The sequence below is a fragment of the Colletotrichum karsti genome (genome assembly GCF_011947395.1).
Source record: "Colletotrichum karsti strain CkLH20 chromosome Unknown Scaffold29, whole genome shotgun sequence".
NCBI lineage: Eukaryota > Fungi > Ascomycota > Sordariomycetes > Glomerellales > Glomerellaceae > Colletotrichum > Colletotrichum karsti.
In genome coordinates, this window is record NW_024065929.1 from 452,057 (window position 1) to 475,053 (window position 22,997).

General features: G+C 54.5%; 9 protein-coding genes across 9 annotated transcripts; 5 read left to right on the forward strand and 4 right to left on the reverse strand.

Moving 5' to 3' along the window:
- Positions 1–267: 267 nt before the first annotated feature.
- Positions 268–2,688, forward strand: CkaCkLH20_08648 (glyoxal oxidase precursor; the record flags this gene model as incomplete). Its single annotated transcript, XM_038891363.1, has 1 exon — positions 268–2,688. One exon carries the CDS (start codon positions 268–270, stop codon positions 2,686–2,688), a length of 2,421 nt encoding a protein of 806 aa, XP_038743375.1.
- Positions 2,689–3,836: 1,148 nt separating this feature from the next.
- Positions 3,837–5,487, reverse strand: CkaCkLH20_08649 (uncharacterized protein; the record flags this gene model as incomplete). Its single annotated transcript, XM_038891364.1, has 5 exons — positions 3,837–4,227; positions 4,285–4,380; positions 4,437–4,813; positions 4,876–4,949; positions 5,292–5,487. 5 exons carry the CDS (start codon positions 5,485–5,487, stop codon positions 3,837–3,839), a joined length of 1,134 nt encoding a protein of 377 aa, XP_038743376.1.
- Positions 5,488–7,299: 1,812 nt separating this feature from the next.
- Positions 7,300–8,989, forward strand: CkaCkLH20_08650 (FAD binding domain-containing protein; the record flags this gene model as incomplete). The annotated part of the gene is made up of 3 exons (XM_038891365.1): positions 7,300–7,374; positions 7,491–7,755; positions 7,815–8,989. 3 exons carry the CDS (start codon positions 7,300–7,302, stop codon positions 8,987–8,989), a joined length of 1,515 nt encoding a protein of 504 aa, XP_038743377.1.
- A 621-nt stretch (positions 8,990–9,610) lies between these two features.
- On the reverse strand, positions 9,611–10,345 carry CkaCkLH20_08651 (putative RTA1 like protein; the record flags this gene model as incomplete). Its single annotated transcript, XM_038891366.1, has 2 exons — positions 9,611–10,049; positions 10,149–10,345. The coding sequence occupies 2 exons, from the start codon at positions 10,343–10,345 to the stop codon at positions 9,611–9,613; spliced, it is 636 nt and encodes a 211-aa protein (XP_038743378.1).
- A 790-nt stretch (positions 10,346–11,135) lies between these two features.
- CkaCkLH20_08652 (uncharacterized protein) lies at positions 11,136–12,665 on the forward strand (the record flags this gene model as incomplete). The annotated part of the gene is made up of 1 exon (XM_038891367.1): positions 11,136–12,665. The coding sequence occupies one exon, from the start codon at positions 11,136–11,138 to the stop codon at positions 12,663–12,665; it is 1,530 nt and encodes a 509-aa protein (XP_038743379.1).
- Positions 12,666–13,339: 674 nt separating this feature from the next.
- CkaCkLH20_08653 (uncharacterized protein) lies at positions 13,340–15,170 on the reverse strand (the record flags this gene model as incomplete). The annotated part of the gene is made up of 2 exons (XM_038891368.1): positions 13,340–13,546; positions 13,611–15,170. 2 exons carry the CDS (start codon positions 15,168–15,170, stop codon positions 13,340–13,342), a joined length of 1,767 nt encoding a protein of 588 aa, XP_038743380.1.
- A 974-nt stretch (positions 15,171–16,144) lies between these two features.
- On the forward strand, positions 16,145–18,696 carry CkaCkLH20_08654 (uncharacterized protein; the record flags this gene model as incomplete). Its single annotated transcript, XM_038891369.1, has 4 exons — positions 16,145–16,192; positions 16,255–16,665; positions 16,792–16,924; positions 17,159–18,696. The coding sequence occupies 4 exons, from the start codon at positions 16,145–16,147 to the stop codon at positions 18,694–18,696; spliced, it is 2,130 nt and encodes a 709-aa protein (XP_038743381.1).
- A 1,655-nt stretch (positions 18,697–20,351) lies between these two features.
- Positions 20,352–21,690, forward strand: CkaCkLH20_08655 (5-methyltetrahydropteroyltriglutamate-homocysteine methyltransferase; the record flags this gene model as incomplete). Its single annotated transcript, XM_038891370.1, has 3 exons — positions 20,352–21,012; positions 21,065–21,212; positions 21,270–21,690. The coding sequence occupies 3 exons, from the start codon at positions 20,352–20,354 to the stop codon at positions 21,688–21,690; spliced, it is 1,230 nt and encodes a 409-aa protein (XP_038743382.1).
- Positions 21,691–22,074: 384 nt separating this feature from the next.
- On the reverse strand, positions 22,075–22,583 carry CkaCkLH20_08656 (uncharacterized protein; the record flags this gene model as incomplete). Its single annotated transcript, XM_038891371.1, has 2 exons — positions 22,075–22,358; positions 22,418–22,583. 2 exons carry the CDS (start codon positions 22,581–22,583, stop codon positions 22,075–22,077), a joined length of 450 nt encoding a protein of 149 aa, XP_038743383.1.
- Positions 22,584–22,997: the final 414 nt, after the last annotated feature.

The window sequence follows — 22,997 nt, forward strand, 5'->3', positions numbered from 1 at the left end:
GACTAGCGTCAGGGGTTCGTTACCAGCCGGCTGGAAATGGTCTGTTGAGGCTTCGCTAGTTTCTCTAGTTTCATTTCTAGCCTCGGATTTCATTTTGGACAGAAGAACTGTCGGAGAGGACGAGATTCTCATCGCATATCGTCGTTGGAGTTTCATTTTTCGAAATCATACAAAAGAACGCTGGTCCCATCCGGACCAAGGCAGCCTTTTGAGGCCAACAGCATTGTTCAACTCCCAGCTGTCCACCTTATTGCACAACTTCCCAGGATGACTTACTCTCTCTTCAGTCTTCGGACTGCGGCAGCCTATTTACAACTCATTGTTCTTGTTGTCGCTTTCCCCAGTTCTTCTGCAATCGAGAAGAGGATCATCGTTGCCCAACAAACCCCGGCCACAACCTACACCGACGAGTCTTGCTACACCGACCTGATCAATGGCCATCGCATCCTTGAGGCAGCTTCAACCGCTGCCGACGACATGACCATTGCGAAATGCAGCGCCTTCTGTTCAAAGTACAAGTACTTCGGAGTCGAATACGCCCGAGAGTGCTGGTGCGGAGACAGCTTGCAGAAGGACCAGATCAAGGCCCTGGCGACTGAGTGTTCTTCGCCATGCAGCGGTTTAAACCAGGACATCTGCGGCGCGGCTAGTCGAATCAACGTCTACACCAACACGGGATACAATGCAGGAACTCACGCAACTCTTGCCGCAACGCCCTACATTGGATGCTTTGTAGACAGCAACCCACGCGTTCTGCCGAACAACCAGCTTGCTTCTGATGCCATGACAGCAGCTGCATGCGCTGTCAACTGCGCCGGATTTACCTACTTCGGCACGCAATGGTCCCGAGAGTGTTGGTGCGGTAACACCCTTCCTACCGTTACCGCCCCCGAGGCTGATTGTTCCATGCGATGCACCGGGTCAAACTCCGAAACTTGCGGTGGCAGTTTGAGACTCAGTGTCTACGGCCCCAACGCCAATGCTCCAGCCAACACGAATACGAACGTCGCAACGGTTGTGCCTCCGGCTACCATTTCCAATTTCGCGTATCAAGGCTGCTATTCCGACAACGTTCCCCAGCGCGTGCTCTCAGGTGCGACCAAGTTCGACGCCGTCATGACGCTCGAGATGTGTGCTTTGTTCTGCGGCACGTCGAACTATGGCCTCTTCGGCGTTGAGTACGCCGGCGAATGCTACTGCGGCAACTCTCTGGATACTGCCAGCACCAAGAAGACGGATTCCGAATGTTCGATGAAGTGCAAGGGCAACTCCGCACAGCCTTGCGGTGACGGCAACCGCCTCAACGTCTACGCCCTCCCCACAGGAAGTCTGCAGGCCACGACAAACCCAACGGGTGTCATCAAGGGCTTCTCCTACCAGTCATGCTGGATTGACAACGTCCTTGGACGTTCTCTCTCTGACAATGTTCTCTTTGCTGACGACATGACGGTGGAAAAGTGTGCTGCCTTCTGCCAGGGCTCCAAATACTTCGGACTTGAGTTCGGCAAAGAGTGTTACTGCGGCAATACTTTGGGCGCCTCCAAAGCCCCCGAATCCGATTGCAGTCAACACTGCGTGGGTGACGGCAAGCAGTTTTGTGGCAACGGCAATCGACTCAGTTTGTATGCCGTTCAGTCCACTCAGCCCTCTCAACCCTCGACCGGTGCCTGCAACGCCAACTACCACGCTGACCTGACATCATTCTCAGTGTCCCTTAGCAGCGACAAGGATTTGATGCCTTGGATCCACGATATCACCGGCAATGGGGCTACACTCTCGTATGTACTAGGAGACCAAAGCCCCTCGGCATACAAAGCTGAGTATCCGCTTGGTGCGTCTGGTTCCGATACGCTGTCACAGACGTTCAATGTCAACAGAGGAGCAACGTACGAAATCTCGGTCAGATGCAAGATTGGTGGCGACCTCTCGGTCGTGGCAGCGTCTTTGCAAGTTGGTACCCCTGGCGTAGGAAACGGTCCTTTGCAGAGTGGTACGGCAGTCACAACGTCCGCTGATATCAGAACCCTGAACGACGGCCAGTGGCAGACTGTAACTCTCACATTCACGCCAACACTCGACGTTGCGAAGATTTATTTGAAAGCAAGCATCTCTCTCGGTACAAGAGCATCATACGTTGTTTGGGATGCCATCACCGTCAAGCAGACTGCACCTGCGACGTCCAGTGTTCAGACCGAGACGGGTCCGAACTTTGTTGCTTACCGTGGCGGTACCGTATCCCCCAACGCATTTTTGGATGCATACACCGACGACATCGTCGCGCCTGCCAAGACGGTGCCAACGATTTTGGATTTGAGAACACCCGGCTTCGACGGTACTTCCACGGCGCGCTTCATCTACTTTGGCAACAGTAAAGATGCTGTACCTTTCGCCGGTCCGGCCTGGCGCATGGCTGGATATTTCAGCGGTAGACAGCCGAACAAGGTAGCCGTCATGCAGACTCACATTGCGTCTATCAACAGCAACAACTGCTATATGCAGATACTCAGACTGGGACAACTTATTGGGATGAAGATGCTGGATGGGTGTCCCGGTCAATGGCAGACGATCCAGTCGCTTCCGTTCGTACCTCCGTCAAACTCGTGGTTTCAGATGTCGATAGAGTGTCCTAATCAGGGACGTGACGCTTCGGCGTGGGTGGACAATGTCGAGATGCGGCCGGTAATTTGAGTGGATGGTTTCTTCGTGGTAGAAGGCCGAATGGGTCGTACTTGCTTGGTACGATGTCTTTCAGATGTAAAGGCTTGAGTAGCACCCACTCACATAACCTGGAATCTTAATGTTCAACGTTGTTACAGGAACCGAGTCTGGCTGAATGGGATTCCAGTTAATAGATTCGCAACTAGCCCTTAATGGTGTAGCTGTGCAATTGCTTGGGCCTCAATCGTGCCATTTCGATGATCATTGAACCTTGGAAGACATTTTTGGGCCCGAAGAATTGAACCCTGAAGTCCAGCATTGCTCGGACTTTTTATCGATTGCCAGATATCTTGTCTGATTTGTGGTGCTAACTCGGCTTATCATTGCCGGAGCCGGTGTTTTGTTGCCCGACTCCCTTGGCAAGCTCCATCGCGCGTGTCTATTCACCGGGGCATCAGGAGCTGAACCCTTGTTGCGGATACTTGAGTTGCATTCGTCAAGACCCCAGCATCTTGCGGGAAATACCAAAATAGGCAAATGCCTCAAATGTTGCAACGCGGCATTCTGCATGAAAATTTCTTATCCTCCAGCCAAAAGTGGCATGAATTCCAGGTTGCCAAAATGAAAGCGCACCAACACAATATCGCCGTTATCCAAAGAGATATTACTGCAGAAGTCTTAACTCAATTCAGTAGTTTCTCCCTCAGCTGAGATGTTCTTGCCCCTATCAATGAGAAATCTTTAGGTAAAGAGCTAGGATATCAGCCGGGGAATCGGCTTTGTCACATACTCCTGCAACTGTCTAGGGTCAATGTCCACCAAACGGCCTCAGCAGAAACAAAATCACGGCTACAGGGGTCTAGCGAACCCTCTGAATTTGCCAAGTGCATCATGGGAAAAACGTTGAGGTGGCTTTCGGCTTTCGTCTTCAAGCCATGAATGCTGTATGATGTTGACAAGTATGTAATCGGATATCCATTCCATTATTGTTGCGAAACATGAACCTTTGCTTCCGACGTATATGAAGGTAAAAAGAAAAATGTAATTTTATGCTTGAACTCTCTATTTTGCTTCCAATGCATCCTGTTTGTTGCTGCCAATACCAAGAACATGCATCCTCCGTAAATCAGACTCGAACCCCCGAACCCAGGGTCGTCGGGCGTCTGCAGGATCCCTCCTCATTTACTAGAGCTATACTCCACCGTCACGGTCTTGGTCTGGACTATTGTGTTGCCATAGATGATGGCCTTTTCTGACGAGTCGTCTTGCCAGGCTGCGTCATGTTCGCTGTTGGCTGTGTTATCCACTTCGGGCTTACTGGTTCCCACACTTGTCATGACGAACGTCTCAGGGCTGTTATCGCGGTCGAATTCCGAATATTCGTTGCGATTGCGTGTGCCCTTTGTGCCCCCAATCGTCATCCGACTCAAGTGTTTGCTTCCAGGATCGGTCTTTTTGGTACCCTTGCCATATGTGCTTTCGCCGATAATCTTGGGAGCGACGTGACGGAGAAATCTTCGAAGGGTTGGGAGAGCGGCGCAGATGATGAGAAGATTTGCTTCGATAATGCTGAAAGGGAGAGGCTGTGTTAGTGTCAAGGAAACTTATAGCAACGTCTCCGCTTACATCCAAAGGCTGGCGTATGAAATGGCCCAGCTTTGGTCCAGGCTGGTGAGCATGGCCGGTAAAAGCGAGACTCGCACGATGGAGGTGACGACAGTTCTTTCGAGGTTTGAATTAGACTCGGTTCCTTAATGCCAGAGTAACGTAATACTTACAGAGACCCCACTGCGAAGATGAAGAACAGCCCGATCTTCTGGCGCCGCGGAATTTGTAGCTTTACCACGATGGGAAGCGGCAACGCAAAAAGCATGATGTCGGAGACTATGTTAGCAACGGCTGTAGCGATGTATAGGGCCGGTCGGTTGATGCAGGTTCCTTCAGTGATTGTTGCGTCCCAGTTCATCGCGATCGGATCGCATGCGAATACGAGGGCAAAGAAGATCCCAAGACTGTAGCAAATAATGACAGCCAGCGTGATCAACACAGAGCATTTGAACCATCTTTGCGGTGACAGGCGCACATAGAATATGAGAAGAGAAACTTTGGCAAAGCTTCCGCAAAGGGTGTAGATAGGGGCGGCGAGGAAGACGTCCTGCGATTCCACCGTTAGTAAACTGCCACATTATCTGTGTATTCAAAAGAGAAAATACCCACAAGCATGAAAATATTGAACTTCTCAACTGGAATCTCCCATCCGTGAACACCCCCAGCTCCTACCGCGAACATGTCTGTTGAGGTCGCATCAGCGTGTGCGACAGCTTGCTGAGGTGCCAAGTCTTACGTGTACATAAAGCAACGGTAGTTATCGACGTGAGCTGCCATCCATATGTGAGCAAGATCCAGCGAATCATTCATGCAGGGACATCGGCAGTTGAACGGCACAGTCTCTCTGCATATGTTTGCTGCAGGTCGTGATATGTGATACCGAATTGTTTGTTGGGACTTACCCAGGCTAAAAGAAGAAATACTGCCAAGTGAAATGTCAGCCGTGGTGCAGTAAAAGTTCTAGTGAACATTGAAACTCGGCATTCACCCAGTGCTGGTCAGCATTGGACTTTCGGTAGACATACCATCATCAACTTGAAGCTTTCCTACAAGGAATGCTTTGGTGTAAAGACGCTGTGCCATAAGAAGCAGGCTGAGAACTGAGCCTATGCCGGCAACATAGAAAGCATCCGGCACGGCCTGCCGTTGAGGGTTGGCGAAGTCAACCGCATATCCTTCCGGAGCTGGAAGTACCGTAAGAATGCCCTTGATGACGGGCATCTTTGGAAATGATGAGACGTCTGGCCGATGGCCAAAACGATCAAAATCACATCAAAGACTGGAGATAAATGATAGGAATCTCGACTGAACTCGAGACGACAGAACCTTCAAGTACCGAAAGCGAATTACACCCTCGGGCGATAGGGTTTATGTATAGAAAGACTTTATTTAATGCCGGGGCACGCACACTTGAGTCAAAGACTCATGTTTTCCGTTCGCCCTACTTGACCTGTGCTTCTCAGCTTCGAGAACTTCCACCCGCCGAGATGACTTGATGGGTGTCCTTGCAATTTTGCCTGAGTGAACCCTAAAACCTCAACGGGCGGGAAAAGGGGACGGCCCCCACCATGTCGATACAACCGACGAGGAGTCTAGGTGTATAAAATTCACATCCCAGGAGGTGACGAAGCAAAAGAACGTGACTAGTGCCAGGGCAAGAATCATACTCGATCGGCTGCGATGGCTGGATCGAGAAGGAAAAAAACGTGAGGACCGCTCTCTGCCATCCCGTCCGTGAGTCTGAAATCTGGCGATGTGCTTATACGAGCCTAGCAAGACGTGACAGACGTAACTGACGTTGCTTTGGCTGGATAGGATGGCCTTCTTCTTGGTCAGATTGACAGCCATCTTGTGACTTCCCCTCACCAATATCAGTGCTTGCACTCCAAGATTCTGGAATGCCTCTGCACAAATCAGAGCACTGATCACACAAACGTACATGCAGCCTTTTTTCAGACGAAGATGTAAAACGAAACCTTAGAATGCCAAGTCGTAAACCCAGATTCTTGGGCCGGTGGCTCGTGTTTGAGGAGAAATCGAAAACTACAATACTTCCGGCTCACACAAAATGGGCGCCTCGATGACCATCTAGACTCGAAAGCAGTTTGTTCCTCCGATCACTTCCGCCTCAAGAAGGTCGCCTGCAATCGTTTTAGTTAGACCCTGGTCCAAATACCTTGCAGGTGGGAATACCCGTCCAAGATTGACTTCTGCGGCCCCAACTTGGAGACTGTTGGCGCCATGCCACTTTAGCTTCGGCTACATGGGCACGGCAGGGGGCTCCCCCCGGACAGCCGGGGCCAGATGATTCGATTGGCATTGTCTCCGAAGCTAGCCCTGTGTGCCGGTGGACTTCATGAACCCGAACCGGCCAGTGAGTGTTCAAGATTCCGACCCCATGCCTCGCAAACCCCTCGTCCGGTCGACGTGGCGATGCGGGCTGGGCGGTCCTCGGCCGGCGAGGTTTGATGCAGCAGCGATACGGGCGAGGAATATGGGCCAAGGACGTGACATTCATTATTGACCCTTAAGGCCCTCTCACGGATCCGCTCATACATGTAACTCTTTCCCGTCACCAGGACCCCGGGCCCCGTCAAGACGCAGCCGAATATGCAGTCAGCAAGTTGTCTAACCTCTTCTGTCCCTCTAGACTTGCCCGAGAATTATTCTTGCTCCATTGCAAGTCCTGAGAGGCCCGGTATCAACTTGTTGATACTGGTCATGTTCCATCGGCCTTCATTCCCCCTGCTCCGTTTATCTTCGTCATTGGATAACTGCTCCGGCATCAATATTTGCTGAGATCCACTACCCTGGGTAATGTCTCCCGAGTGCTCTTTTCGAGCCGAATATAAGGGCAAGCTCAGAATCTCACGCGTAAACTTGAGATGTGCGTCCACTCCTCCTCAGCGTGGCCCACAGTAGTCGCTCCTTCTGCGCCTCTGTCCCTTTGCTCGGCATAATTGGGCGCCCGATTCCTTCTCCGACTCTTCTCGTCAGATCGGCTGCTCTAAAATAGGCTCTGCCGTCGAAACAATGAAGCTTGCTGTGGCTGCTGCGGTGTACGGCGTTGTCGCCGCGGCTCAAGGAAGCTCGCATTCAACAGCCTGCGTGAGTTTTCCCGGTCTTTTTCTATGTGTCTCGGCAGTTGCACATAGCTTAAGCTTCACCTAATTTTAGTATGGTTGTTCTTCAAGCCTGACTATAATGCTGACAACCATGGACAGTGCTTAAAACTCAACGAGGCCCCAGGTTTGGCAGACAAGGTTTACTTCCCTGATTCAACCGACTACACGGACCGTATGGACTCATACTGGTCCGTAAGTGCCGCTCTGAACCCTTGGTGCGTCGTTCAACCCTCCAACGCCGAGGATGTGTCAGTTACCCTCAAGACAATCGCCGCAAATAACTGCACTTTTGGTGTTCGAGGTGGCGGGCATGGCTCCTTCGCCGGATCGAACAGCGTGGAAGACGGCATCACCATCGACTTTGGTAAGCGACAAATCGCAACATACCTAATTAACGGCAGATTTTAACACAATATTTCTCAGGCAACATGAATAGTACGACTTACCACCCCGAAACTAAGATTGCATCCATCCAGCCTGGAGGTCATTGGCAAACCGTCTACGACACTCTCGCGCCGCACGGCGTGGTTGTTACGGGTGGTCGCGCCGGCACAGTTGGCGTAGGCGGTTTCATCACTGGAGGTGGCAACTCCTTCCACTCTGCGTCTCACGGGTTCGCGGCGGATCAAGTTGCGAACTTCGAAATCGTTTTGGCTGACGGTTCCATTGTGGACGCCAACGCCACGTCCAATGCCGACTTGTGGCAGGCCCTGAAGGGCAGCGGTGCCAACTTCGGACTGGTCACCCGCTTCGATATGTACACCATCGAGTTTCCCGACCCCAAGAACCCCGTCATCTGGGGCGGCAACCTCATCTACGACCTGTCAGCTGGACCCAAGGTCGTTGACGCCCTGGTTGACTTCGCCGAAAACGTCCACAAGGACGAGAACAGCTCATCCATCGTGTATTGGGCTTACATCCCTGCCATCGGCGGCATGATTCTCAATGCGGCTATTGAGAACACGTTGGGTGAAGTCGCTCCTCCGGCGTTCGACGCATACTACGCTGCGGGCAACATCACTCAAGACACTACCAAGGTCGACCTGATGTCTGTTGTTGCCAACGAGCTTGGCGCAGGTCAGCCCGCAGGCTTCCGCAACGCATGGTTCACCTTGGCTTTTGACAACGATGCTCGCGTCATGAACTACGCCGTTGATAAGTTCTACACTCTCAACGAGGACTTGGAGAATGCTGTTGGCGTCGACTCGGGGTTCAACACTCTCTGCATGTTCCAGCCCATCTCCAAGTCTATCGTCGAAAAAGGCGTCAAGAATGGCGGTAACATTATGGGTCTAGACCACTACATTGAAAGAGGCAACGGAATCATGTTCCTGCTCACGCTGGCCATCAACGGAGCCGATAAAGAGGCCATTGCCTTTGCATTGGTTAAGGCTTACACCGAAGATGTCGACAACTACGCAAAGTCACTGGATTTGGCCTGGGAGTGGAAGTATCTCAACTATGCCCACAAAGTGCAGGATGTAATTTCCACCTTCGGTGAGGCCGCTATCGAGAAGTTGAAAGCGGCTTCGGTCAAGTACGACCCTAGAGGTGTCTTCCAGAACTTGCGTCGCTCGGGCTTTAAGATTCCCGTCTAGGCTCGTTTTAACATTGAAGTAACGAGCAACATAGGAAGAAATCAATAATAAATAATATCTTATTATTATTCAGCTGCCTATAGCAATTAAATACTTTTGCTCCTTAATAATGTGTCTTTTGATTATGTTGTAAGAATTATTTAAACTACTAAATATTCGCTTTATAGTAATACTGATAGTGAGATTGAAGTCTAGTGAGAGCAGCTAGAAATTAAGAGAAAAGACTGAAACGAATCCGTTTACTAATTTAAGACTTTGTCTGACAAACGGAACTTAATTGTGTTCATGTGTCTGCTGTGGTACTAGTTGGACATTGCCGCTGATGACCTTCTCGCCATCAACCCTCTTCAGCCTTTTGTTTACTAACTGGAAATCCGCTCTGGACCATAGACCTCGAAAAGCATAACCAGGATGGGAGATGCTAAGGGAAATGACGGCAATAGCGACTATAGCTGCCTCTAAAATCAGAAAGGCAACTTCGTCATTGGCAAGATCACTGTCCAGTCCCATGCTGAGCTCCGCGAGTCGGTAGCAGGTACGGACGAATATGCAGAGAGTTGATACCGCAAGAACTAATAGCGATAGAAAAACAGAGTCGATGGTTAGCAAGTCCTAAAGATTTCAAGACGCGTAAAGGCACATCAGACTGAAACCCTTACCCAAGATGAAGATGCGAAATCTTTTCGTGGAGCGTAACTGTAGAAATTCACCGTCGACATCCTTGGACGTGGCATTTCGGTTCTTCCACACTGACCAGGCGTAGTCGGACGCCAGGAGGACGAATGCAAGCATGCCGGCGACGTGAAAGGCGAGACCGGCGCGCAGGACTCCGAGCCCGGCGTCAAAGGTCTCCTGGTCCAGCGGATCACTGCCGGCCACGAGGCCGCCGCCGGTAGCCTGTAGCAACAGAGCGACAAAGTCGCACAGGATGAAGACGATGGTGTAGGTGCGCGGCTGGAGACGAGAGTTGGAGGCGCCAAAGACGGGGATAATGCGCGCCAGGCTGAGGTACAAGGCGGCGCTGAAGAAGGCAGGCCCGATGGTGATTGTCACAATGTACCTGGAGGATACCGGTCAGCTCACATGTATGCGATGAATCGTCTCCCCGTCGAAGCCGTGGCTACGGTTCTTAGAGGAAGTTGGAACTGCAGCAGCTTACTGTCGGTATGTGTCTTGACCGTCGTGTAGTCTGATTCTGGCCACGTAGGCTATAATTTCTAGCACGAGGCCCAAGATCATGGCGACCAAAAATCCCCACGTCTTGTAACGAATGCCGAAATAAAGTTGAGGAAGCACTGCGGCAGCGTATATCGCGAGGAAGAAAGCGCTCCCGGGCAGGTTATACAATGCCGTCATTTTTGACCGGTATCAAACGTGGGAGACGTGGTAAAAGTATATTGAGAAGTACGGTGATGGAGGGTAGGAAATTCAAACCAGATACGGCTGTGAGAAATAGCATGATACTGGAGAGGACGGTGTGAGATGAAGGGAGGGCATGGTATATGTGAGGAAGTTGGCTCACGGAGTGCAATATTTCGATATACCATACATATCAGTATATGTCTTTAGCAGGGCTCATGCATCAAAACACTATTGGAGACTGTCAGGCGGCAGGGGCTCTTGTTGGCTGATAGACGAAGCGGCCAATCAAGACCCTGGTTCCAACGACATTCCAACATGACAGTCTCACCCTCGCGTGGCGCAGGATGTGCAGATTCTGTCGTAATTGCCAACAAATCCCGGCGTGGCGCCGCGGCACTCCAGGGGTTTCCATTCTTCCCGGTGATCAATATCTTCGAGGAGACACAGAGAGCTGAGCAACCCTGTCCAGCAAACGACGACGACGACAGCAACGAAGAAGACAGAATGGCCGCCTCCTCTTGCGCACACTAACAACAAACAGTACCCTTCATTATGAAACGGGACCATGAAACGAGTGTCCCGACATAAACGATCTACCAATGGCTGCGGTGTATGCCGGTTCGTCATTTCCCACTATCTTGGTAGAAGAGGAGATGGCTAACCCCGGGTTGCTCCACGGAACCATAGAGCACGGCACATCAGGTGCGATGAGTCGCGGCCCAGCTGCAATCAATGTACCAAGACAGGGCGCTCCTGTGACGGCTATCGGCCCAGCGGCAGTAGATTGGCCACCCTGCCCAAGAGGGCTCTGGTTCCTCTGCAAACACTCGGTCAGCCGTCTCTGTCCCCGTCATCCATCCAGCTCGGCGCACCGGCACAACGCGCGCTGCAGTATTACAGAGTGAATACGGCGAAGCAACTGTCTGGCTATTTTGACGACGACTTCTGGACAACGTCGGTGCTCCAGGTCGGAGACCGAGACCAGTGCGTCAGTTACGCCTTGGTCGCCCTCGCCTCGCTCCACGAACACTTTAACGCCGAGGCGATCGGGGCCGCCCATCTGATGGCCAAAGACCCCGAAGCCGCATGCCGCCTCGCGGGGCCGGATATGTGTTCTGTCCCTATGCGGCATGCCCTGTCCTACTACACCGAGGCGGTCCGTCGCCTCCACACGCAAATCTCCACCTGCGCCGGCGGCCAGATCGAGACGACGTTGCTCTGCTGTCTCCTCCTCGCCGCCTTTGAGCTGCTACGAGGCTACCACAAGGAATCCCAGGTTCATCTCCACGGCAGCGCAGGTCTCCTCCAAGCGTGGCAGGATCAAAACGCCGGCCGCGGCGGATCCATTTGGTCACCGCGGGGCTACTTCATCCGCGAGAAGCTGGGCCCCTTGTTCTGTCGCATGGCGTTGCAGGCCAGTCTGTTTGGCCACGCACAGCCGGCGCCCTCGTCGTCGAACCACGGGGACGACGGTGCCGCGTTGGCGGGCTTCATCAGTGATACCCACGACAGCAAGAAAAGGACCACTTACGACGACGCCGGAGTGCGCATCGCCAGTTCAGCAGAGGCTCGCGACACGCTGTATCAGCTAATCTGGCACATGCACCTGTTGCCCGAGGGCCAACACCATCTCAAGGGCACCCGAACAAAGCGGGCGAGGGCTAAAGGCCAGGATAACTTCATCAGAGGTCTACATCAGTGGCAAGACACTCTCTTCAAGTACCTAGAGCGGCAGCAGTCCTCCAGTAGCGTGAGCTCTACTATGCTGAAGCTGCTTTACACAGCGGCGCGCGTCATTATTCCCACCTTTACCTTATACGACCAGATGGTCTTTGACAGCTTTGCAACGCAGTTCCGCGAGATGACGGACCTGGCCGAGGCCTTGCTGTTCCCGTCCTCGCCCGAGCCTCCGCCGCCGGCGGGCCATGAAGTCTCGTGCTTTTTCTCCCTGGATATGGGCGTACTGCATCTGCTGTACCACGTCGTCATCCGGTGCCGCGTGTGGTCCACGCGACACCGGGCGCTCGCGTTGCTTCGGCGCGCCCAGGCTCGGCGCGAGGGCGTATGGGACGGCGCGGCGACGGCGCTGGTGGCCGGACGCGTCGTCGCCCTCGAGGAGCAGGCGGCGCGGCGGCATAGCGCGCAAATCGCGGCTGACGGAGACGGAGACGGCGGCGGCGGCAGCTCCTGCATACCGGCGTCGGCGCGCGTGTGTTCGGTCAGGACTGACGTCGATCTGGAAAACCGCACGGTTGTGCTGCGCTGTGGGTGGCAGCGGGACACGTGGTGCAGTGAGGAGCTGTTGACATGGTGATCGGTCTAGGCAAGGAAACCAGCAACCTGTCGTAGCCCGGTATAGCTAGCACATGCTGTCTGACAATCTGGTTGGAAAGCATTAGAAATGGACCTGGAATGTAGCTTCCCTCGTCGTTATCACCTAAGACGTACTCTATGAGTTTAGCGAGATGATATTAGCCATGGGGGCGATAGAGCGTTTTCGCTTCCTCTAAGAAAATGAAAGAAAACCATGTGTATAAAACCAACTCTCCAAGCGGCTTATGAGAAACGATCTGTGTTATGGCAGTGTAACTACGATACTTAACCTACGCCCTCTCCGTCTCTCTTTACGACCTCCCCATAACTTTCAGCATAAAGTCAGACTGGACCGCCATTAGGTCCGCAAGGTTCTCTCCTTCTAGAATGTCTAACTGTCCCCTTCCGGGCTCTGTGTGTAAGCTCTTGGGGCACTTCAAGCTGTGAAATACCTTGCGGCGGTGCGGTTGAACGCTTCTGGGAGTGGTGCGATTCAAAGGCATGAGGGGCATTTGAGAATGTAGGATGAGTCTTATATATAACTCAATGTATATAGGTTAAGACGTTGGTGATGGTAAGAATTGAGCGGGTTTCTGATTACGGCAGTTTTACATACGACTACTGGTGGAGTACAAGTCTATCTGTCTGCGTAAAGGGTCTCAATTCAACATGTTTCTACGGTGCCGATGCTTCTCCTTCTTGTTGTAGCTGCTGCTGCTGCTGTGATTGTGGCCGTGGGTCTTCTTGTTGTTGGTGTTGTTCTCGTGGAGTCGTCTTCTCCGCCAAGTTCTCAGGCGTGCTCTTGACCTCCAGTTCGGTATTGAGGTGGTATGCTCTAATGAAAAGACCCGCGATAAGGGACAGCCCTGCAAAGGCGGTATACTACGAGACGGCGATATTGATTAGAAAGTGGACGATAGCAACCAGGGACTTTCACGCGGCTTACCATGATCCACATGTCTCGGAGCGAATTCGAAATGGTCTCTCGCACGATCCTCTGCTGGCTGCTGGGGAGTTGGGTGATGACGTCCAGCTTGGCGAGAATTTCCGAGCCGGCCAGCTCGCCCGCGAGTTCCGGGCCCAAGGTAGCCTGGAGGCTGGAGGACTGGTCAACCATGCGGTTCTGGAACACCACGCCGCCGACCACAATGGAGACGGCCGTCGACATGGTCCGGACGAAGCCCATGGTGGCCGTGACGGTGGCAACGTGTTCGACGCCCATGACGGCCTGGACCGCGAGCAGAGGGCCTTCGAAGTTGAAGCCGACGCCGGCGCCGGCGACGATCTGGTAGCCAATGATCTTGGCCCATTCGGGCTCCGGGCCTAGACTGACGAGGAGCCCGACGCCGACGCAGAGCAACACGCCCCCCGAGTAGACGGACGGCATGTACTTGCCGGTCCACTGGATAAAAGCTCCGGTGAAGGCGGCCGAGATGGAGACGGCGAGGATGTAGGGCAGCAGGTAGATCCCCGATCGCAATGCTGTTGATGCAAGAACGGCTTGTAGATATAATGGAAGATAGTAGGCGATGCCTATGAATACAAAGCCGTGGCTGAAGCACAGGGAGAAAGCTGCAGCACTCGAGCGGGTGGTGAACATTTCGACTGGGATGACGGGAAACTTGGCCCACTTTGCTTCGTACATGACGAAGAGGGCACCGCAGACAACGCCGAAGACGATGAGGCACATGACAACGGCAGAACCCCAGGGGTACATGTTTCCACCAAAGTCAAGGCCCAGCAAGACCATCAGGACGCTCCCGCTGATGAGCAGGGTGCCTGCCCAGTCTATACTGCGCAGACCCTCACGCACCGAGGTCTTTGTGGTATTGAGACGCAGAAAGAAGAAGATGAGGACGGATACAACGGATCCAATAGGGAGGTTAATCCAGAAACACCACCGCCACGTCAACCGGTCAGTAAAGACACCGCCTAGGACAGGACCTAAGCCGCTGGCGACGGCCCAGACGATGGAGACGAGGCCAAAGTATAATCCGCGGTCGCGCAGCGAGAACAGGTCGCTGATGCAGATGTTGACGAGGGTGATGAGTCCCGCGGCACCGAGGCCCTGGACGGCGCGTCCGAAGAGGAACAGCGCAAAGGAGGTGGCCAGGGCGCACAGCAGACTGCCGGCGATGAAGAGGAGAGCCCCAGCCAGGATTATGGGCTTGCGGCCCCAGATGTCGGACAGTTTGCCCCAGAACGGCACGCTCGCCGTGTGCGGCAGGACGTAGCCACTCCCGACCCATTGGTAGCCTGTGGGGGAGCGGAAGAACTCGGTGATGGCCGGAATGGCGGTGGTGATGATGGTAACGTCGAGGGCGGCGACGAAGACGGCGGCGCAGAGCGAGGAGACGATGACGGCCGTCTGCATATTCGTGCGACGGGACGGGACGGACGGTGTAGCGGTCGCCGGACCCGAAGCTGGGATGACGGGTTGGGGGGCCGGTGCTACGAGCACGCCATGTGGCGGCGCCGCGATGGTGGCCGAAGTATGGTCAGCCATGTCTACTTGAAGACTAACAATGATAAAGAGAAGAGGTAGAAGAGGAAGAAGAAGATGGAGAAGAAGAAGGACAGGAGGAGGAAGAGCAGACAGGAGAGGAGGAATTAAGGGGGGAGAACGAAGCTAGGAACTCGTGGTCGTGTTCTGACCGGACTGAACAGAACGCATAAGGGGGTGAAAGACGGAGCTTTGCAACTTGTCTTTGTCAAGTACGTCAGACGGGAACCGGGAAGGAAGAGATAGCAAGAGGCGGAGTCAAAAGCGGGAGGGCGGAAAGGCTGGAGGAAACGGGCTGCGGTGGGATGACATCGCCCGGGCTGGGAAATATGATTCTACATATAGTACTAATAAAAGTACCCTGGGAATGATACGACGAATTACATGAGCCCAGAGCTGCAACAAGATGCCGAGAACAGCCATTGGTGTAGCTGAGGGCCAACAACATGGACAGGGGGTTTATATGTGGTTTACTTGCATACCCGTGAGATTGCAAGGCCGCAAGACGACACACCCCGAGTGGCTGCATAGTTGCATACTCCCAGGACGGCCATTCTCGTACCGCCAGCCCCCAATCTCCACCTTGAACCTTGGACATGACCTGACTTTGGCCAGGAACAATACCAAAAATGTATGCAATATACTGCGCTGCAGGTGTTTCGCCTTGTCGTCGGCGTCTTCCTCCTCCTCCCCCTTCTCCTCATGCCTTGCACATCGCATTCGCTGACGCACGAGTACGGCGGCTTGCGTACGCTGCGATTCCTGGCGTGTCGCGGAAATCAGCGCACGCCTTGGTTGCCAATACTCATGGATGAACACGGCTGATGTCACCCACGACCTGACGTGCTGCAAGCTCCGATGTTTTCCACGCCCAGCCCTGCACGAAAAGCTCTCATCGCCCGCTCACGTGGGCCATCAAGATTGCCTACCTCCGAGGGCAGGCCACCATAAAGGTCCGTTCTTCGGCCTCGCTGGGCATGCTGGCCGTAGGCCTCGGCGCCGAGGGCACCCAACGTTATCTGGCCGTCACTGAGGCCGAGTTCGCCTGCATTAATAGCCCCAATAGCGTGACCGTTTCCGGCTACAGCTCTTCATTGCCGGAGACCCCATCGATATCACCAAGATGAACCAGGACTCGGAGACCCAGGCACCCTCCCTCGTCGCTGACCTTCCGAACTACAGCTGGAACAACTCGGTGCAGTTTTGGGCTGAGAACGAGGCCAGCGTCGACTGGATGTACCGCGACTTTGTGCACCACGATCTTCTGGGCACCAAGATTCTGGGCACCTCGTGGCACGAGTTCAAGATCTCGTCCGTCGGGCCCGATCGAGAGTCAGACCAGGAGCACTGCCGAGGCCTGGTCAGCATCGTTCAGCCTGAGCCCGAGACGGCCGACTGGGAGCAGCTCGCACCGTTGAAGCACAGCACCCCGGCCAGCATCTGGTATAAGGCCATGCGCGAAGTTGGCTACAGCTTTAGACCCAGCTTCCAGAAACAGGTTGCTATTAAGGCCGTAGCTAGTTAGCGCCGCAACCACGCTCTAGTATCATCCGATTACCCGTCCTCAAGCCATCAGCAGTCAATCTATCCGCTGCACTCAGCTTGTCTCGACTTGTGCTTCCAGGCCGGGTCTCCGTCGCTGCACTGCGGCCACCGGACGGGCGTTTCGCAGCTGTTGCTGCCCGCCCTGGTCGACGAGCTCACCATCCCAGCCCAGACGTCGCTCCCGCTCAAGACATGGCCCTCGCGCACGCCCAGTACGGCGGCAAAGGCCGCAAGACGGATGCGAAGAGATACAAGTCCTATGTCGATGTCTTCGACACCTAGAACGGACGCCTCGTCTTCCGCCTCAAGGGGCTGCACTACCACTCCCTCGACACCGTATCGGAGACACAGCTCCAGCACACCTTTACGCGGTTGAAATGGAACCCCGACGTCACCTTCCTATCAGCAGACCAACTCCGAAGAGATTTGACGGTGGCCGGCGCAAGCTCAGGATGACGACGGAAGCCTCGACAGTGCCAGCCTTGTGATTGTCATCTCGTGCCAGAGTACTGGAATCACCACCAACGGCCAGTCCAGCCCAGCAGTCAACGGCCAGAATGGACATGCGAATGGGCTCGCGAATGGGCACGCAAATGGGCATGCAAATGGGCATGTTTCGACGCCACACATTGCCGGGTTCGAGAGCGTCATACCCCTTTCCGCCGTTTCTACCGGGACCGGAACATCCCCATTAGGCCTGGTTTTCGTGGGAAGAAATCCGTCCGCATCAGCACCTCTATCCGAGGGCCGGGCCGCCCATGTCGTTCACCTCGAGGGCCGCAGTCAGGAGAAGGACGCGATGATCTCCAGTCTCTCGGGTGTCGGCCTCACGATCACGGAGCATGCGGAGCTGCCCGCCGAGGTGCCCGAAGGCAGCACCGTGCTGGTTCTCGATGAAGTTTTCTCGCCCGTCATTTTGAGCACACGGGACAACCAGCTCGCCATGATCCAGGAACTGATGAGGCGCCGGTGCCGCCTGCTCTGGGTCACATCTGGCGGGCACATGAACGTCACCAACCCGGAGCTTAGTCTCTTCGTGGGTATACTTCGTTCTCTGCTTGCTGAGGACCCCACGTGCCTCGTCATGACGGTGGACATCGAGTCGTCCACCAGCTTCTCCAGCACGCAGGCCATCTTGCAGACTATGCGCGACCTCGAGTCTGTTGACAATGTCGAATTTGTCGAGCGTGAGTGGGTTGAGCGCGGCGGCGTGCCCTACGTCAGTCGCGTGGTGCCCAACTTGGTCATCAACAAGGCCGAGGAGAACGACCTGGCGGCAGCGGAGCCGGTCGTCAAGACCCTATTCGGCGACAAGCCCGTGACCCGGCTCATCAACACGAGCATCGGCATCATTGAGGACGTCGGCTACTTCACTGATAGCGATACCATGGCCGCACGACTTCTCATGCAGGGCTGGACGCCAATCAACGAGGCCCTGTTGCACCGCATCCTCCGGATCTCGCTGCTACAGCAGAGTGCCAACCCTGTCGACCCGGACTCGACGGCCCAGGTCATCACGGGAATCCCCAACCCGCTCGGCCCCAACAGCCCACAGAAACCGGTCCACCGGTTCAGCGCGCTGCGGCCCCGGACTGCCGCCGACGGCGACGGCGCGGGCGACAGCGATCTTGCCCTCCTCCGCGGCGCGGCACACGGGCAGGGGGCCGACATCGAGAAGGCCACACTGCTCGCGGCAGCCGTGTCGGCCGTCAACGGAGTTTTGACCATGAGTTTGGGGCTGACCGAGCCGCTTGAGCCCACGCGGCCGCTCAAGACATATGGCATCGACTCGCTCGTGCCCGTGGAGTTGCGCAACTGGATCCGTACCGAGATTAGCATCGAGCTGAGCGCGCTGGAGATTGTCGGTGCCGTCACGTTGGTAACGCTGTGTGAAGTGATTCTGAAGAAACTGCAACGATGGAAAGGGACTGGCTCGCGGACTTATCGGACACTGGTGGTTGCTAGTCTGGTGCGTCTGGCGTAGAAGGCATGATGGAGTGAAATACCTAGAGCGAGTTGCTGGCAGCAACAGTATGTGTTTGAGATGAATTGCCACGTATAAGCAGACATCTAGTTCAGTGACTACAAGATGCAGTTAGGGGCACAGAAATCATGATTATCTCAAGATTCATGGAGACCTCGGAACCTACGCTCGCAGCCACATCAGCTCCTGGTCTAGTCGTCTCGGTGCCAATACTAGGTGCCAGACATGAAAAAAAAGTCAAGAAGCCAATGGGTCTATCAGTCTGGATCTCTCTCAAGATGTTAACTCGGAAACAGGTTCTGCTAGGATATCTATTCGCAAAAACAGTAATAGAAACGGGCGTTTGGTCTTCCGCCCATGTCAGAATGCTCCAGCATGATTGTGAAAGATTCTTGCCTGGCGCTACCCATGTGCCAGCGGGCAGAATCATCAATGATACGGCTAATTTTGACAGATACGTTGCTAGCACCCAGTATGTCAAATGTCCCTCCCCATCTCTCCACTCTATCTCAAATTGCCACTCTCACTGAAATTCCAGACAAGCGGGTAAATAGCCTAACAATATCGCCTCAAACCACACCACATGTTGTCGTCGTATGGCTGGGAACTATCCTGGCCCAGTCTTGCTCAATGCGAGGCTTCAAGCCGAGCAGACGACCAGGCGAGGAACCGCTTAGTATACGTTGGTCATTCTGACATGTGGCATGGAGTTTGACGCCTATTAAGAAATCATTGAAGGTTCCACGTCGGCGAGCTCGGCTTCTACGCTACCTTCCAAGGTTCGGCTGAGATAGTAATTAAGGGAACTTTGGCAAGCTAATCGGCATCCAAGCTAACATGTGCGGATTCCGTATTTGATGATACCGATGGTCGATAATATCGCCGTCAGGACTGTTAGGAGTTGTTTCAGAAATTCTGTTGCCGGCCTGGAAAACACATATCCTATCATTCAAGAATTCTTTTCTACCCACAGCACACTACCACGGCATAGCCATCAGCAGTCGGCTCGGGCCGGCTTTGCCGTAGAATGACGGCTTTGCCGGCCATGCTATGTAGTGGGACGGGAACAACCTAGAGTTTCCAACTTCGGACTCCTTCTCCGCCTCACTTTCCACTACTTCGTAATCCGTCCTCTCTCACTGCCGACTCGGCCACGGCTGTTGACGTCAACCGACCGGTGTTGCCGCCGGGGAAGTGGGGGGATGAGGGGCAAACACGCTCTTCGGACAAAACAGAGAGGGGCCAGAATGCACCCCGGAAGTTTCAATGTCGAGCTCTCCATGCAATACACGCGAAAGCGCGGCGTGGCACTCTGCCGACGGCCTTCGGCGGTGTATCTCCAACAATGCCAACTCGAATTGGGTTCATTCCCGGCTGACGTGAGCTATTTCCTCGCCGGACTGGCTAGCTCGAGGCTGGAGACCTCCTCAATCGGACCTTGGCCCCTTGGTCAGCTATCGGTCAGGAGCTGGTTGACCCCTCACTTGGCCCCGCCGTTTTAAATCCGTAAATCCCCTGCCCCGCCTTCGAGGCTAGATTGGCCACCCACTGAGACATCGCGACATTCAAATTCTTCATCCTTTAGCGAATTTTGAGAAGAGAGAAGAGACAACAACACATCATCACTTGAACCGTTTCGACGAAACCGTACCGCAATGTCTTCCAAACTTCACCAGGCGCCCCCCTTCAGGGCAGAGCACATGGGCTCTCTCCTGCGTCCCCAGAAGCTCCTCGACGTCCGCGAGGGCAAGATTCGCGACCAGGGCATGTCCGAGGAGGAGGCTGGTTTGCCCGCCGTCGAGAAGGAGTCTGTTTCCGAGGTCGTCAAGCTGCAGCGGGACCTGGGCATCAAGGGCATCACCTCGGGAGAGTACAACCGCACCCGGTTCTGGGGTCTCATGTGGGATGAGTTCGAGGGCACCACGCGTCTCCAGGACGCCGACGCCAGCATGTTCCGCCTGTACCACCCCGACGTCGTGAGCCTGATCGAGAAGGACCGCAAGGTCATGCCCGGCGACTCCGTCATTGCGGCCGGCAAGTTGTCGCACTCTGCCGAAAAGTCAAAGTCGAACCTCCACGAGCTGCGCCTGGTCCAGGCCGCGCTGCCCAAGGAGGAATGGGGCAACATCAAGCTCACCATGATCACGCCCGCGTGGTTCCACATGCGCTACAAGCAAGGAAGAGCCTACACTAAGGAGGCTTACGCCAACGACGCCGACTACTTCGCCGACGTTGCCAAGGTTTACCAGGACGAGCTTGCTGAGCTCTACAAGGCTGGCCTGAGGAATGTTCAGTTCGACGACCCTGGCATGGCCTGTGAGTGATATCGATCTCTGAGGAGACACTTGCTTTGCTGACCTTTTCGTAGACTTCTGCTCCCAAAAGTTCCGCCAAGGATGGGAGGAAGACAAGGACAACGAGGGCACAGTTGAAGACCTCCTCGATGCCTACATCAAGCTCTACAACGACAGCATCAGCAAGCTGCCTGAAGACATGCACACGGGCATCCACCTCTGGTAAGGGCCATCACACATTCTTACCGAGCTCTGTGACAAGACGACTAACGCTTCCAGCCGCGGAAACTTCATCGGCGGACGCCACTTCGCCGAGGGCGCCTACGACATCATCGCCAAGAAGCTCTTCCAGAACCTGAACGTCAACACCTTCTACCTCGAGTACGACACCGAGCGCGCGGGCGGGTTCGAGCCCCTGCAGTTCCTCCCCAAGAACAAGAACGTCGTCGTCGGCATCATCAGCACCAAGGTGCCCACCCTCGAGAACAAGGACGAGATGAAAGCCCGCGTGTACAAGGCGGCCGAGTTCGTCGCCAAGGGCGGCGACGAGACCAAGGAGGAGGCGCTGAAGCGCATCTGCGTCTCGCCGCAGTGCGGCTTCAGCACCCACGAGAGCGGGTACCCGTTGAGCCTGGAGGATGAGAAGAAGAAGTTGGCGCTCGTGAGGGAGATCGCCGATGAGGTTTGGGGTGAGCCTTAGATGCTCGTTGGGCTTGTGGCAGACTGGCGTTGGTGAGTGGGTGCGGGGTTGTGACATTCAACATGGGAAGGGTCGGTGTGTGTTACTGCAAGCGTGTCAAAAAGTTCATAGCCTACTTTTACTGTCATGATATTGAGAGGCCTCAACGCTATTTGAGGCTATTACATGAATTAGTCTCTCAGTCGGTGCACTCTTCCATAAAAAAACTTCCACCGAGTTCGCATGTACTCCATCACAGAAGCCTTTTGCTCATAAACTCAAACCGCGAGAAAAGGTTCAGACGCCTGTTAGCGTATGAACCTTTCCGCATGATCTGACCACTGGGAAACTTTCTTAACCACAAGACTCGCCATCGAGAAGCGTGAGATCCACGTCTCGCCAATCTCAAGATGGCTGGATCCAAGGTCTGCATCTAGTAGCGGCACAGAAGCCGTTGCAGCACGGCCCGACATACTGGCCATCGGTGCCGTAGCAGGCGCCGTAGGTCGGCACACACATGCCGTAGCAGCTGACCCCCGTGACGGGCTGCGGAGGCCCGATGATGACTTGCTGTACGCCCTGCGGAGTGATACCGCTGACCAGGGCCTTCTCGCCGTTGGTGTAAAAGGTGCACTGGTTGATGGCGTTGTAGTCGGGGGCGTCGATGATGTTGACCGAGATGCCGTTGTCTGTGGCACATTGGAGTAAGTCACTTATCCCGACAACATGGCTGTGGTGAGATACATACTCGTGGGGTGGACCTGGCCGTCGGCTGGGATTGTCATCTCGTACGAGGCCGGCCCGCCATGGAAGGTGAGGTGCACGGTTTGAACGACGTCGCGGTCCTCGAGGGGGTGAGCGAAGGACGTGATGAAGAGAGAGAACGCTGTGAGAAGAGCTGTGGCGAACTTCATCTTGGCAAGTTGGGTTGTTTGAGTACTACTGATGAGATGAGATGAGATGAGATGTGACCTTGAGGCTTCGAGTCTGATGATGTGATGAGTTGTAGCGATGGCAACATGTTCTTAGGGACTAGGCTTCGCCGGCCTTTTATACCTCTCAGATTCTAAGAAAGCCTCAAGTGATAGATACCGAATCACATATCAGCCCGAAAACTCGGTGAAGACGATGACCCGACTCAATCTCACGATGAGGTCCTCACCCCAACGGCAACACCGATACCCGATCAGCGTCTTGTCCTCCCCCAACCGTCCACGCCGCATACATCATGAGATACTCAAATACGAACTCAGGTGTGCATCTCAACGAGAATCTATTTTCGTCTGGAGCATCCCATTCGGAGGCATGTAGTTCAGCTCCAGCCGCAC